General features: G+C 34.7%; 3 protein-coding genes across 3 annotated transcripts; all 3 read left to right on the top strand.

Moving 5' to 3' along the window:
- Positions 1 to 4,920: 4,920 nt before the first annotated feature.
- LOC121770619 (probable 6-phosphogluconolactonase 2) lies at positions 4,921 to 8,096 on the top strand. Its single transcript, XM_042167371.1, has 4 exons — positions 4,921 to 5,040; positions 5,717 to 5,890; positions 5,973 to 6,108; positions 7,451 to 8,096. Exons 2-4 carry the CDS (start codon positions 5,718 to 5,720, stop codon positions 7,940 to 7,942), a joined length of 801 nt encoding a protein of 266 aa, XP_042023305.1. The 5' UTR covers positions 4,921 to 5,040; position 5,717; the 3' UTR covers positions 7,943 to 8,096.
- A 462-nt stretch (positions 8,097 to 8,558) lies between these two features.
- On the top strand, positions 8,559 to 10,409 carry LOC121770944 (protein PIN-LIKES 2-like). The gene is made up of 2 exons (XM_042167719.1): positions 8,559 to 8,656; positions 9,038 to 10,409. Exon 2 carries the CDS (start codon positions 9,107 to 9,109, stop codon positions 10,328 to 10,330), a length of 1,224 nt encoding a protein of 407 aa, XP_042023653.1. The 5' UTR covers positions 8,559 to 8,656; positions 9,038 to 9,106; the 3' UTR covers positions 10,331 to 10,409.
- Positions 10,410 to 14,819: 4,410 nt separating this feature from the next.
- Positions 14,820 to 15,992, top strand: LOC121769739 (probable ribose-5-phosphate isomerase 2). The gene has a single exon (XM_042166485.1). It carries the CDS (start codon positions 15,067 to 15,069, stop codon positions 15,925 to 15,927), a length of 861 nt encoding a protein of 286 aa, XP_042022419.1. The 5' UTR covers positions 14,820 to 15,066; the 3' UTR covers positions 15,928 to 15,992.
- Positions 15,993 to 16,270: the final 278 nt, after the last annotated feature.

Below are 16,270 nucleotides of genomic sequence, written 5' to 3'. Positions count from 1 at the left end.
ATTTATTCGTGTCATACTACTATATAATTTTGATTAAGCTTGCGTTTAATGTAACATCAAATACGTGTCGAAACATCCATAGTCTAAGATTATGCCTAATGGGGTACGTCATCATTGATTATTTCGTGTTGGCCCACAATGTCTACAAATTGTGCATGAACTAACCTAAATAATACAACACCATAATTTAATTTCCATATCACATGATGTGCCCAAAGATTTTCAGCCATTAAAAATGTATATAGAGGGAGAAGGTTAAGCTTAAAGCTTACTTTAAAATAAGTTATAAAGTATAAATATATGATGAATTCTCTGTGATACATGAAGAATTTATTGTGAAAAGATTAATCAAATAATAAAATTCTCTTTGAAATTCAAACCTAAAACCGCAAAAAGTAAATAGAAAAAGGTAAAGAAAACCAGAAATGCAATATGGTGGTTGATTTATGACTCCCAACTACTGATGGTCCAAGCTTACTGCGAGAAAAGGTGAATGTAAATCAAGTATAATAAAGATACAAAACAACATTGAACAAATCATCTTTTTCATGATCTCTGCAAAGAAAAATAATACATTTAGTATAATTTAATTTGGAACTGAGGTTGTACAATGCCTCGCTGCTCACAGGACAATAATGGGCACCTTTTCTACTTTATGATATATTCTCACCAATACATATAGCTGGATTAGTATAATTTAATATACATAAATACATTTATATATTTTCTTATTTGGGTTTGGGTGAAAATGAAATGGCTATATGTAGCCTGCCTTAAATCAAGAAGGATCGAAGTTGCAAAGGTTATGCCAAGTAGTGATGAAACAAGGGTGAAGTTTTCACTTAGGGTAAATAAATTTATATATAGTTTACAATCTTTCTTGATCAATAGGTACTCCATTTTTCAATAGAACAATGCATGCATGCACCTAAAAAAAATCTAGCATGAAGATGTTGAATCACGATTTTGAGTGGCAACTAATTAAGTTTATTTAAAAATGGAGACATTATTAAAGTAGTTTATAATACTATTAGATTAAGTTTTAAATCAAGTAAATTGTCATGCATTATTTGAAAATCGACCCTTACATAATTCATTCACCTATATTTAAAAATCGACCCCTTCATAATTCATTCACCTATTTTGTTTGTTATAACTAATAAGGTGAATAAGTTGAGGGGAAATACTGTTCATAGATCATGTTTTCTTGAATCAAAGGTCCCATGTAATATTTCAGGCTCTGAAATATGGATATATAATTAATAGAAGTCTTGATTTGTCATGATATGTAGGGCTGTCATTAGTGGGGAACCCCCAAACTCACTCACACACACACACAATGTATAACTTTGAAGCTCTAGTTTTCTATTTCTCCACCGTTGGTTGATATTGATGGGTTGAGATGCCCAAACACCCCACCCTTTATCTTTGATATGTTGATCATTTTTATCTTTTGGTGGTGGAGGTTGGGGGAAAATTAATGAAAGCAAACATGATATATCTTGTATACATATGTGACATAAAGTTGGTTTCTTGAATAGAATATATATGGACTGAAATGACATTATTACACTTTCACATTAGTGGAGAGAAGCAGTTAAAGACAGCAAAATTAGAGAGACTCCCTTTAATGGTTTAATTAGTTGATTACTCATGAATTTATATATTTTGTCTATCTTTTCTTCGTCCACTAAATGTGTGAAAACTTAAAAATGACACGTATCTTGACAAAATGGTGAATAGATACTAGTATTTGGTTAATGAAAAAATGTTTCATTAAAGGAATATATCGATTTGAGCATGTTTTGTTAATAAGAATTACTCGTATTTGTTTGGTAAACTGTAAAGAGGTGATGTTCCAAAAAAAAAGAAATTGTACACTCTAGTCGTCATCTAAAAATTGAAAATTTGGGAACAATATATATTTTAATACTATGAAATTGATAAAATATTAAAAAAAATTAGTCAAAAATTTAAAATATTTAGTGTTAGTGGATAGTTAGAGAGTACATCCCTATAACTATATTCATAGTCCATAATTTTGGACTTTTTTTGCCTATTAATATATAGATAATATCTTGGATTATAATATTTCGGATTTTGATTTTTTAGGATTTTAACATATTTGATTCGAATTAATGCGATAATCTATAATTTGCCTAATTCAATCCGATCCGAATCGAAAATCTAAAATATCTTAACTAAATTTTACTCCATATTCTAATTTGATTTGGATCGAATTATGGAAATTTTACTTAATCGTATACACAAATAGTAAAGATTTCTTGCTCGTTTTAGAAGTCAAATATCTAAATCTAATCTTTGCAAGTGGAGAATTGAACGTCAGCAATAACTCTCGAAGATTTTTTTAAAATATGAATTACGCATCAATTAAAAATGTCAGTCATGGGAATTGCTTTGAAATGCTATAGATGGAGAATTTTTGTATCATTAAAAAAGCTTTATCCAGACAATAATTTAAAGAGTTATTTGTAATACTAACTCTATCCTATAATAAAAGTTATATTTTATTTGAGCATTGAGCATGTGTTTTAAAAATTATAAAATAAAAATACTGAATTAAATAAGTTATTGGAATATGAATTTCGCACATATATATTCCTTCCGTCCTATAAAAATAAAAATTATAGAAATGGCACGGTTTTAATGTGAAATTAGTAAAGTAAGAGAAATAAAAGGAAAAAAGTGTGTTAATGGAAAATGGATCCCAACTCTTTACAGAGAAAGAAATTTCCTTAAATAGAAAGTTTTCATTTTTAGGGGATGGACCAAAAAGGAAAGAGTTTCTATTTCTAGATGATGGAAGAAGTAGCATTAGTTTTATACTCCACCGTCCCACAAGAGTATACAATCTTTCATTTTTAGTCCGTCTCACAAGAGTATGCACTTTCTAATGAAACTCTTTCTTTTCTATTGAGGTGATGCTTAATATCCACTAACAATAATTTAACTACTTTTTCTTTCTATATCTCTCTTGTCTTACCGATTGTGCATTAAAACTCTTGTCCAACCAAAAATGCATACTTTTGTGGAACGGAGGGACTAATAAAATGTGATTATAGTAAGTTGGTGGAATATGTGGCCTACTACCATTTATACTAAAAGTGAAATAAAATTTTTATTCAGTAAATAACGATAATAGCAAAATCGGACTTTTATCGTGGGATGTAGGCAGTAGTAAAGAAATATGTTAGTTGATTCTATTAAAAACGACTGCAATTAAAGTTTAAATTAACCACAAATATAAAGTGTTATATTTTTCAATCATAAGAAAGTAATACTACTATAAAAGAATTATATTTTCAAGAACCATTTTTCAAGAATCATTCTTTTAGTAATATAATAAGTAAAGTTAGTGTAATCCATTCTAAACACCATCATTATGAGTTTTTTGTGTTCTACTTATAGATGCACATGCATACATATATTTCGACTTTAAATAGATAGATTTAAATCAAATTTGTACTTTTGACTATGAGATCAACACTTAAATCTTTTAACTATTATTCTCTTTATCCTATTAGAAATGAAACATTTTTCATTTTAAATTATCTTATTAAAAATATAATATTTCTTAAAATAGAAACAACATCATTTCTACCTTTTCATCTCTTTTATTTTACTTTCTTCTCATCAACTCACAAATAATAGTATTATATTAAATTTCATATCAAAAAATAATTATTTTATATTTAATGGGATCGAATCGAATGAGCACAATTTACTGTAGTAGGTGGATGGAAGTCTATGAAGACATGTGAGGGGGGACGGTAGGCTCCTACAGTCCTACTACTAGCTAACAGATTTTATTTATGAATGCTAAACAGATTTAACTGAATTATCAAATATTTTGTTCAAATTATTATAGTAGTTTAAATTATCAAATATTTTGTGCCGATCTACCTTCGTCAGTCACCATATACTGCTGCGAATGATTTAATCGGTTGTTCCCCCTATTCCAAACTAAATTATTTTGTAGGATTTTATATTTAAACTTCAAAATGAACAAAAATTTAAAACAAACGATTATTTAGTTATTTATTAGGAGTAATTAGTTTATAAAATTCTTGACTGACTTTGAGTTTTGTGATTCTTGAATGACGAGTCTCCCTCCATTGGCCCTCATTCAAGTAGGTCCCTATTTCTTAGTTATTATTATTTGAAAAGTTTTGATATGAGAACATTATGATAAGAACACAGTACAAATAATATAAAAATTAAAAGTTTTATAAGCAAAGCAACATCAAATAGGAGTACCATTGATTTTGGCAAATGATTTACACATTATTTTAATATGAGGAAGTTGATTATTGAAATACAAGTGTCACAGGGGAGTAATAATATAATATTGAAAGTTAGGATCACACCATAGATCTGATTTTAAATAAGCAGTACTAATGTATATGTTCCACTTTTCTTATGCTGCTCTGAATTTATAATCTGAAGATCGGAAAATTATTATTCAAGGCCATATTAAATTATCAAATCACAATTTATATTTTATTTCCAGAGTGGAATTTAACTAGAGAGATTTGTTTTTGGAACAATGTCAAAATTTTCCCTTTCACAAAGTAGAAAAAAAGAACATCGTTTCGAGTTCGAATTTTCCGTGTTTCTTTGATCGTTGAATTGTGCGTATCGGGAAAAGAAAAAGGAATTTCCTTTTGCGAGTACAAATTAAATACTCCCTCTCCCGGACTACTCGCACTTATTTCCTTTCTAGGCGTCCCAAGTTATTTGCATTCTTTCATTTTTAGTAAAAAATATCACCTACAGCCGCAATTGTTGACTTTGCTATACACTCATTCCTTAATCTCCGTGCCGAAAAGAAAATGTGCGAGTAGTTCGGGACCGAGGGAGTATATTCCTGCGCTGTAAAAAATTAATTTTACTTATTTTTCTGTAGAAATTGGAGTGCTTTGCCATGGTGAGTGTGTATAAAAACAAGGAGTTGATACCCATCTTCTATTCTTCCACCTCGTTCAGTTTCTTCCTTCTCTGACACCCATCCTTTTCTCTGTGAGTTTCTCTCCTCTCTCTCGTTGTATTTATTTGTTTTTGTTGTTAAATATGTGACTTGGGCATCTTTTATGAAATTTCAAGAATGAATTTTTAGTGTTTTGCTACCGTGGGCTTTTACAATTTGAGCTTTTTTCATGCAATAATGAGTGAATACTGTAGTTTCTTGATGTGGGATTTGACTGCAAATGTGTTACTTTGATGTGCATGTGTTGATTCTGGAAATTGGGCTCTTGATCTCTTTCCTTCCGATCGGCCGATCTTCACGATGGCGTTGATTTTTTTTAGTTTTTATGTAAATTGCAGTTTTTTCCTTTTATAGGTTCTTAATATACATGCAGTATAGTAGATTTAGCCCTTCAAATGCTGCAGCATATTAATTTTTGTGTAATTGCTTTCTTGGCTATCGAAATTAGAATCCCAGTTGCAATATGTGTGTGTGTGTGTGTGTGATCACAATGTGAATTGTGAATGTTTGTTAATTTAAGATGAGGGCTCTTAACTGAATTTTGCTTCACAACTCGGTTCTAAAATTGAGTTGTTGTGATGATCAATTCAGATTGTGAAAAACATCATTTTTGTAAATGCTGCCCTGTTTCTGGCCTCTAACATACCCTTTTTCGCCATTATCAATTCCAAATCTCAAGTGATTTCTTGTTATGATTCTTGCGAGAAGAATGGCTCTATCCGGGTACAAGAAGGATGGAAGAGAGCTGAGAATCTTCGAAAATGTGGATGAACTGAGCTGCAATTTTGCGGAGTATATAGCAGAACTATCAGAGGTTTCAATAAAGGAGAGAGGCGTTTTTGCCATTGCTTTATCCGGTGGCTCACTTGTTAAGTTGATGGGGTACGTAAGTGTGCATATATGTACTGTTCTGTTCCTAGCCCTTTATGGTGTAAATCTAACATTTTATCATCATGGTGAGTAGAAAGCTGTGTGAGGCACCTTATAATAAGACGGTTGATTGGGCCAAGTGGTATATATTTTGGGTAGACGAGCGTGTGGTTGCCAAAAGCCACGCTGATAGCAATTACAAGCTTGTCAAGGATGGTTTTTTGTCCAAGGTAGATTCTCCACTTCTTTGTATCTGTTGATTGTTCAATGATCTTCAACTGTTTTTCTCTTTACATGGCAAACTTTCCTGTTACTGAGATTATTTACATATATTTAAAGGATGGCCTTCATAGTTTCGTCCAAATCCATGTTATTGAGATTTCTTTGGAACATATCTGTGTAAACGTCGATGTACATTGATTATTATCTTCCTCCAGAATTGTGATCCTCTGTTCAGTATAGTAGTTATCTTCAGCAAATTAAGTCATTAAAGTCATGTGAACTTAGTGGGTATGGCCTTGGATTTGGTGTGCCTGAGATCCTTTATTTACCCACTTTCATAGCAATATCTTTTTACTGAACAAGCCAATCTGGCAGCTGATTCAGGCCATTCGGAAGAACCCCCCGTTGGTGTTATGCATTCAATTGTCACATTTGTGAGAAAATCTCGTTAAATTAGGCTAGGTGGTGCATATATCTGTGGTTCTGAAGCTAGTTTGGTGCAGAGGCGGGCACATATCCCATTTAGGGTCTCGTGCTCTTGCACTCCATGATAGACAGTGAAATGATAGCTTTATCACCCGGTGGCACAAAGACACTTGATAGTGGAATAGGAAAGTGACGAGTTTAAGATCTCCTCACTTCTTCTTTGGTTTCTCTTTAATTTAGAAAACAGTGGTTTCTCATTTAGTCAGGAATAGGGTGTTTTGGGATTCCCTTGAGCTAGTTTAGTGCCCCTTAATCTCGAGAGCAAGTAAAAAGGATGAGACTTAACATTTGCCAACATTGATGGAAGTGATCAACCGATGAGGTCAACCAAATGTTTTGTACTAGATTCTTGAATCATTTTAAGTTTGTTTGGTGTGGCTTTTGAAATATGGCTAAAATGATAGCAAGGCCGTGTTACTCTGCCACTATCTTCTTGATTGATGCCTACCAAGGTTTCCCTAGGATCCAGAATCTTTATTTTACATTCAGTTTGTGAATGTAAGGGCGAAACGGGACGATAGGTCAAGCGTCCACGGTTCAGAATAATCAGCAAAGAACTAAGACCAGCTGACTGCTTTCATTTCATATAAATTTCATATGAGACTACATAGTTTGTAGTTTCTTGGTTTTGAGAAGCATCACTTTTTAGTAGGTTGCCCGTGCCACATAAACGAATGAACCTGAATCGTTTCCTCTTCTACAAGGAAACTCCATTCGAGTTCCTATCCTTTTGCATTATAAAAAGCTGAAAATTTATGAAAAAAAGACATAAAGGGTACTATGATTCGGCTTCTCCTTGTTTTAGTTGTAGAGAGTTGCTCCAAAATGATGTGTTTGCTTAAATGGCTATTGTTTCATTTTCAGGTGCCTATTGTTCACGGCCATGTGCACTCGATCAATGACTCCGTCACCGCAGAACAAGCCGCAGAGGACTACGAGTTTGTCATCCGGCAGCTCGTCAAGACCCGCGTGGTCAGTGTGTCCGAGATCAACGACTGTCCGAAGTTCGACCTCATCCTCCTTGGGATGGGGCCGGACGGGCACATCGCGTCCCTATTCCCCAACCGCCCGGCATTCAACGAGAAGGAGCAGTGGGTGACGTTCATCACCGACTCTCCCAAGGCCCCACCCGAGAGGATCACTTTCACACTACCCGTAATAAACTCTGCCGCCAATGTCGCTGTGGTCGCAACTGGCGCTAGCAAGGCAGAGGCAGCGCACGTGGCGATCGACGGGGCCGGGGCCGACTACCCGGTGCTGCCGGCGATGATGGTCCGGCCGATCAACGGGGAGCTGGTGTGGTTTCTGGATATAGCAGCTGCTTCAAAAATTGAAGTTGCAAACTTTTCTGAGTAGGACTGAGAAGTGTGATTTGAGGAAAGCATTGCTTTTGTATGTAGTGTATGAAATTTGCAAACTTTGTTGTATTACATTCTGATTAGGATGTTGTCTGTCAATCTCTCTTTTCAAAAGAATTAAAGGGGAAAAAAGAAGTGAAAAATCTTGGTCAGTTTAGGCTTTCTTCTCGACCTGTGTTCATTACCTCCCACAAATATTTGATGCATTTTTATCTTATTTTATGAAGAAAAAAAATTGTTTCTTTATACCTAATCCAAAAACTTTATCCAGGAGGGCATTAGTATAAAATAGAAATGTAAAATGTAAAATGAATGAGTAATTAAATTTTAAGTTAAGGAAATTGAAAATTCTTAAATGGTTTATAAAAATATTTTGAAATCCGAAATATCCTCATAATATACCTGATCCGTTAACAAAAATAACTACACGGTTTTTCCTTCATGATTGTATTTTTTCTCTCAAAAGTATACTAATGTTTATGGAAAATGCGATAATATACCACTCCAAAAAAAATTCAAATGTTACTCCCAAAATAGTAAAAAAAATAAAGGTTTAAAATAAATCAAACATGGTGAGAAGAATAAAAATTAAGTTTAACAGTCTGTTATTGACTAGCGTGAGTATATAACCATAAGCCGCCACCTTCACGTGTATCAATACTGATTTGTGATTTAACAATTCAGCGTGTGAATCACTTCTTTGCAAAATCAGGTGAAATTTTCTATCACTCTTTTTTGCAGATTCATGTTCTGGTAATTTGTAAAAAGGAATAGTGTTCGCATTTTACTTGTGAATTGGTAGGCTGCTTTGATTTCTTAATCTGTTTTGTCTTGTGAGTTCATGGCCTTTCTGATTTGAATTTAGACTGATTTAGTTAGGGTTTACTGTTTAGATTGATCACATTATGTGCATATCAGGTTTTCTTCGTATCCTGTTAGCTTAAATTGTGTGATCATGTGATAGTGTGCGGCTACATAAGGTTGAAACATTTGATTTCAATTTCTATGCCTTTTATATCAGAGGTGGGAATTTGAATAAATTTTCTGCAAAGTTATGTTTCTGATGCATCAACTTTTCCCTAAATTCTCGCAGATAGAGTTGGTTTTGGCATAGGATAAGTAAGGATTTTGTATATACTGACCTTGTGTGCTTGATAAGAAGATGATACACAACAAAATCGAGAGTTTAAGCGCGATTGTACCTTTACTAAAGCTACTCTGCCTTGCACTAATCGGGCTAATTCTTGGACACCGGAAAACCCAAATCGTCCCAAAAGCTACATTTAAGCTACTGAGCAATCTCGTGTTCGCTCTTTTCCTGCCCTGTCTCACTTTCATCAATTTAGGGGAATCCATCACGGTCAAGAATATTAGGCAATGGTGGTTCATTCCTGTCAATGTGTTGGTGAGCACTGCAGTAGGTTTGGTACTAGGCGTGTTAGTAGTCCTCATATGTCGGCCCCCTCCTCAATATTCTCGTTTCACAATCATCACAACGGCCTTTGGGAATACTGGAAATCTGCCTCTTGCTATAGTTGGTTCTGTTTGTCATGATGAGGATAATATGTTTGGACCCGACTGTAAGAAAAAGGGGGTGGCGTATGTCTCCTTCGCCCAATGTGTTTCCGTCATTCTTGTTTACACCCTTGTGTATCACATGATGGAGCCTCCGTTGGAGCAGTTTGAGACAGTCGAATGGGGTGAGAAAGAGGAGCAGCAGAAGTCGGTTGAGATGAGTGGATACCTAGTCGTGCAAGCTGAATGGCCCGGTATTGATGATGATGGTGATGGTGATGGAGGTGTTGATGGCAATGAGAGCAGACAGGAAGTCGTTGGATGTTTTGCAGCGAGGAAGATGGGGATCGTTGCTGAGAAAACTCCTATGCGGCATATACTTCAGCCACCAACAGTAGCTTCTCTGTTAGCTATCATAGTTGGCATGATCCCCCAAATGAAATCCTTCATCTTTGGATATGATGCTCCACTTTCTGTGATCTCCGACAGCTTGGAGATCCTGGCCAGAGCCATGGTCCCATCCGTCATGCTCATCCTCGGAGGGATGCTGGCTGAGGGGCCAGACGATTCCAAACTTGGTAGGCGCACGACTATTGGCATCATTTTAGCAAGATTAGTGGTTCTTCCACTTGTAGGGATTGGAATAGTGGTGGCTTCAGACAAGCTGCATTTTCTTGTCGAAGGAGACCGGATGTACAAGTTTGTGCTCCTGCTGCAGTACACAACGCCAAGCGCGATTTTGCTGGGAGCTATTGCCAGCTTGAGGGGTTATGCAGTGAGGGAATCATCAGCTCTTATTTTCTGGCAGCATTTGTTGGCTGTGTTTTCCCTCTCATTGTATGTGGTTCTATACTATAATGTAGTTTTATAGTTGCACTGAGTGGTTTCTGGCTACCAAGAATTTACTTTACAAATAGTACTATATTTTTTATGTGAAACATTGTTTTGTAAGCATGATTTTGCTGCTAATGCAGGACTTTTCAAGAGTTTCTCTGGATGGTTTCATTAGGTTTATAAATCTAATTAGTGCTAATTTCTGGCTTCATATTGAATAAACAGCCCTCACTCATATTGGTGATTCAGTCAGCTGAAAACCTATGAAGTTTGGACTAGAAGGTTGAGTTGCTTAAACTGTTTTGGCTAAGTTCATCATTTGAAAAATCGCTACAAAAAACTTATGTTATCTTGTAAAAACATAAGATGGAACATCTTTTTTAGTACATCAACTATCCCAAATAACCAAATTTAGTCCGTAATATTTCAGAATATCTTTTGAGGTCCATTAATTATAAGTTAATATCAATTTAACTATTTTTCGCTATTTCCAATATTTTCATGACCAAAATACTCATAAGGCCATGAAGGGCAATTCAATCTATTTATTCATCCGCTTTTCTTTCTTCTAATTTATTTGGAATTAAGTTTAATAGATCTTATACTATTATTATTAATATATACCATACCTTATTTGAATATTATGATATTACTTTCTAATGCTAGTTAATACTTTTATATGGTTACGGTCTCAATTCTTTAGATAAAACTAAGATAAATATTTTATTTTAATGAATCTCGTGGTTTTATTAAACTGAAAATTTAAGTTAATCATAATATATTATATATACTACATTGAAAGAAAAATTAATAAAGTAGAAAAAATATGATTCACGAATAGTCAAGACAATAGATATGAGAACTATGAACAGTTTTCATGATATTGTAAATGACGTAATGATAATATTGAGACGCGACATTGTGAAACAATTGATAGCAACTATTGATTTTTTTTATTTAATTAAACAATCATAGATTTAAATTAATCATATATTCAACTAAGAATGTCATTGTTTTTTTTATGAAATTGATTATGGATAGTTTCAACTAATTTTTTAAGACTACAATTACTACTACATAAGAGTGGATAAAATAAAACTTAGCTCTTTGAATTATTTAAGATTCTATGCATGTTAATAAATTTTAATTTATTTTTAATCAACAATTTTGTATTGCACTTAAAATAATACTATATTCTATGTATAGCTTTAAGATTGAAAAATTAGTATTCCATCTAATAAATAGAACTACTTTTATATACAAAAATTGTATAAGTATAATGTTTACATATATTTTTTCTAAGTTATTTCACTATTAATATTAAATATAGTACAATGATTTAAAATATTACAAATAAGTAAAACTAAATGTAAATAATTAATAGTAATAGAATATTAATATCATTAAGATATTTTTTTTTGAAATTAAAATTAGAGGGAATATCTTTTTTGGTAAATCAACTACCCCAAATTACATAGTACTTTAGGGCATCCGCAGTGGCGCGGAATTCTCAAAAACACATTCTGCCACGTCATAAGGACTTTCCACTGCACTGCCACGTCATACGGAATTCCCACTGCACAATGGTGGAATTCCCCGCGAAATTCCCGACGGAATTCCCACAATAAAAAAAATTCACAAATTCACAAATTAAACAATTTCCGGAAGTAAACAATTTACGTAATTAAAATTTCGACACAAATAGGGAAAAATTCCATCAAAAAAATGAAATAAAGCGAAATTCCGCGGGAGTCAACGCAATGACGAACTTCCCCGCTGAATTCCGCTTAACGCCGCGGAACTGCGACGTCCTCGGGGGAATTCCGTATCCGTTGCGGGCATGCACAATGGCGGACGTCAGCGACGGAATTCCCGCACGCCGGTGGGAATTCCGCCCCGACGAGCGCCATTGCGGATGCTCTTAACGAAAATGAGAGGGTAAATAGATTGAATTGTCCTTATTGGCTTTAAGGGTACTTTGGTCATGAAAATATTGAAAATAGCCAAAAAGTAGTTAAAATGATATTAATTTATAGTTGATGAACCTTAAAACATATTATGAAATGTTACGAACCAAATTTGCTCATTTAGGATAATTGATATACTAAAAAAAATGTTCCCTCCGTAACATAAAAATAGAGATGCAGTCACCTTAAACCCCTAGCATTGGTCGTATCCAGTGGTGGACATTGTGGACAGTGCAAGAGGCGGGTGGCCGGTGGCCCCGTCAAGCAAATATTTATATTGTACCAATAAAATCATCGAATTATTGATTTTGTGTTACTCTGTATGCCGAAACCTCTATCATCAAATTAATTGTCATCTAAAAATCTTATAAGTATATAAAAAATTTAAAAGTATAGCCTCCAGCAAGAATTCTTTCTGCATCTGCCGTATATCATTTCTAAATTTGGACGATTGAGATGGATTATCTGAATCACTGATAAAAATAGAAAGCAATTTAATACTAGTATCAATTTTTGTTGTAATGGAATCATAGAATATTTTTTTTAAAATTCTCCTCGTGAAACAGCTCAAACAAGAATAGTAACAAATGGGGCACACACCAAATTCGTAATATTTTTTCCTAAATCATGTGATCCACTAACTATTTTTTTTAATTCGTCAGATACTTAGAAATATTCGTAATACTACTTCGACATACTAAGTTTTATGTTTTATAAACTCAAAGGTAATAACTAAATCCGTTAAACACCGGCACAACAAATTTTCAACAAAATTTTAATGCATGAGATATGGAAGAATATATTGTGTTTACATTCTCATATTCAATCAACCTAAAAAAATGTATAGAAATAGATTTAAGTAAAAAAAAAACCAACAACTTAGTACTCCTATGTGTTAGTGGGAATGGAATATGCCCCGGCCCACTTCATCATTTTTTGCCCCATTCTAATATGGAACAAAATAAATTAATTAAAATTAAAAATTAAGATATAAAGCCAATGAATTTGGTCCTTTCACACATATGGACTTATCATAAAAGTTGGATTTATTAATTAATTATCAGCATGCGTATCTTGTAATCTGCACCACCTATGCATATACTGAGCATGTAATTTATAGTATCATTCAATTTGATGATTTGATCTTCTGGAGATAATAATTTCTTCTTTCCAAAGTACCACAAATTCCGGTATACTTTCTTTCATTCGAGAAAAGTATTCAAAACTCAAAAGCGTGATTCTTGCATTCTAACCAGTCCCTTCTGATTATTTTTTTCAAAGACAATTCTTGAGGATACGAATTGAAAAATTCATAAGTTTAATAAATTAAAAGTACTTAAACACATTTGTCAGGTTGATAATTTGTCTAGTATTTATTTTTCTTATATAAAAAACTCTAAGTCATCTTAGGAATCCTCAATTATAAAGTGTTACTATATATGTGTCCATAAAAATAGTTTTATTTGTTAATTTTGACTGTATATCAAAATTAATAGGGAGTATTTATTTGTTTAACTTAAGTGTATCTTTTTAACACTGTAATGTCTACTTCCACTACTAATAATACAATCATTATTCTCTCCATCTTTTTTACTTCACCAAATTTTTCATTAAAATCTATACTATCCATTGCTAATACTATTTTTTAAGATAATCATTACAAAAATCAATCTCCTTTAATTTTTTCCCATTCGCGATTATTTGTGTGTTTATTTCTCTACAATAACTATACTAAACCGCGTTTCCAGCTTCTTTGTCTCTTATTATGCATCAACTATCACTTCATACTTTTGCCTCAAATGTTACAAGCCAACCAGCTTTTGCTTGGTTCATCCCCAAATCACACCTACGGAGAGTTATACCTTCTTCTCATGCATCACCATTCCCTTTAATTTTTGCATTAGACCATAACTTCTGCAATTTCATACCTCTCAACATATCTCTACTAAATCATACTTCATCCGTCCCCGATTAATTGTCTTTCTTTGACCGTGCACGAGTTTTAAGAAATGTCAACAAGAGTTTGATATCAAAAGTCTCAATCATACACCCTCCCCAACTCAAACTAAAAGAGTCTCCAATCCGTCTAGAGCTCCCGCACCCGCAACGTAAGTGATAAACCCAAAAACTCTATTTTGTGTGTACTCTCAATATAAAATATATCATCAATGTTAATGATCAAATTATCCAATTTGAAAATTCTTGGTCTTGGATATGAAAAAAGTCTCAATCAAAACACTCAAAACTAAAAGAGTCTTGCACTGGTAAAACTAATTCAGTACGTAATACGGAATAAATTATTTCGCATTTCAAACTATGAAAATATAGTTATTTCCAAGAAATGTCATCTCCCCAGAATATATGCTGGAGTATCCCACACTCTCATCTAATTAACTCATTTGTCGATTTCTATCCAAATATTGATCCCCGAAATAAAAGCATTTCCTAAAATTAAAAATTATTTAATAAATAAAAATTGTTTCTAGTTCCCAGTAAAATCGATGCTTCTCTTGATCTCCTCCACCAAAAAAATCCTATAAATACCCATAAACCCTAATTCACAGTCCCTCACATCAATCATCAATCCCTCTCTCTCGTTTCCTACCACAAAATCCAAAACTTTCTGCAACTAGTCCCAATATTTGGAAAAACCCCTCAATAAATATTTATCATCGAACAAATCGTTGCAGCCATCCAATTCCTTATCCTAACCCTATCACCAATTCTGCGAAAGAATTTTGGAATTTTTCTATCTCACCATTATGTTTTCCCATTTCTGAATGTTCAACAATAAATACCAACAGCCATGGCAGCAGCCTACCCCCATTTCCAATTATCTGAAACCCTAACCGCGCACGCGCCGCCGCCACCAATGGTGACACCTGCCGCCTCGCCGCCGCCCCTCACGCAGGACGAATTGAAGAAAATCGCCGCCTACAAAGCCGTCGAGCATGTGCAATCCGGCATGGTCATCGGCCTCGGCACCGGCTCCACCGCGAAGCACGCCGTCGACCGAATCGCCGAGCTCATGAAGCAGGGGAAGCTAGTCGACATCGTTGGAATCGCCACCTCCACCAAAACATATGAGCAGGCGACATCGCTCGGCATCCCGCTCTCGGATCTCGACACGCATCCGGTCGTCGATCTGTCGATCGACGGCGCCGACGAGATCGATCCGGATTTGAACCTCGTCAAAGGCAGGGGAGGATCGCTACTGAGGGAGAAAATGGTGGAATCCGCGAGTAAGAAATTCATTGTGATCGTCGACGAATCGAAATTAGTGAGCCACATCGGAGGCAGCGGATTGGCGATGCCGGTGGAGGTGATACCGTTCTGCTGGAGCCACTCGCTGGTTCGGCTTAAGGCTCTGTTCGCCAGCGCTGGCTGCGTGGCGAAGCTGAGGACGGAGGGCGGCGGGGAGGCGTACGTTAGCGACAATGGGAATTATATAATCGATCTGTATTTTGAGAAGGAGATTGGGGATTTGAATGAAGCGAGCGATAGGATATTGAGGCTGCCGGGAATTGTGGAGCACGGGATGTTTATCGGGCTTGCGAGCTCGGTGATAGTCGCCGGCGTTAATGGCGTGACGGTGAAGACGAAGAAGAATGGTGGCGAATTAGGGATCGATTCTTTTAGCTACAGTGATCTGAGGAATGGGTTTTAGGGATTCTTAAATCTTGTTATTTTTATGAATGAATGGATAAATTAAAAGTTTATTTTGGTTTTCAATTATAAGGCTTTTTTTTCATTGCTTGATGCAAATCTTGATATCTAATTGTTTTTGTCAAGTATTAGATGCGGATAATCGCAGCATAAAACTGGTGATAATTATTTTCTTTGAGGGATAATGATAATTATGTTTCTGTAGAAAGCTTTACTAGTTTTGCATGTTGCATAAAGTTGTTCGGCCCAGTTTGTCAAAAGTTGGGCCGCAAAATTCATGGCCCAACCCTAGCTGGAACGTTTAGCGCTTCACAATTGGTTTTGTAACAATCGTTGAGTGCACA

The sequence above is a fragment of the Salvia splendens genome, chromosome 16 (assembly GCF_004379255.2).
Source record: "Salvia splendens isolate huo1 chromosome 16, SspV2, whole genome shotgun sequence".
Taxonomy (NCBI): domain Eukaryota; kingdom Viridiplantae; phylum Streptophyta; class Magnoliopsida; order Lamiales; family Lamiaceae; genus Salvia; species Salvia splendens.
Note: the sequence above shows the minus strand (reverse complement) of the source record. Positions and strands in the feature narration are given on the sequence as shown.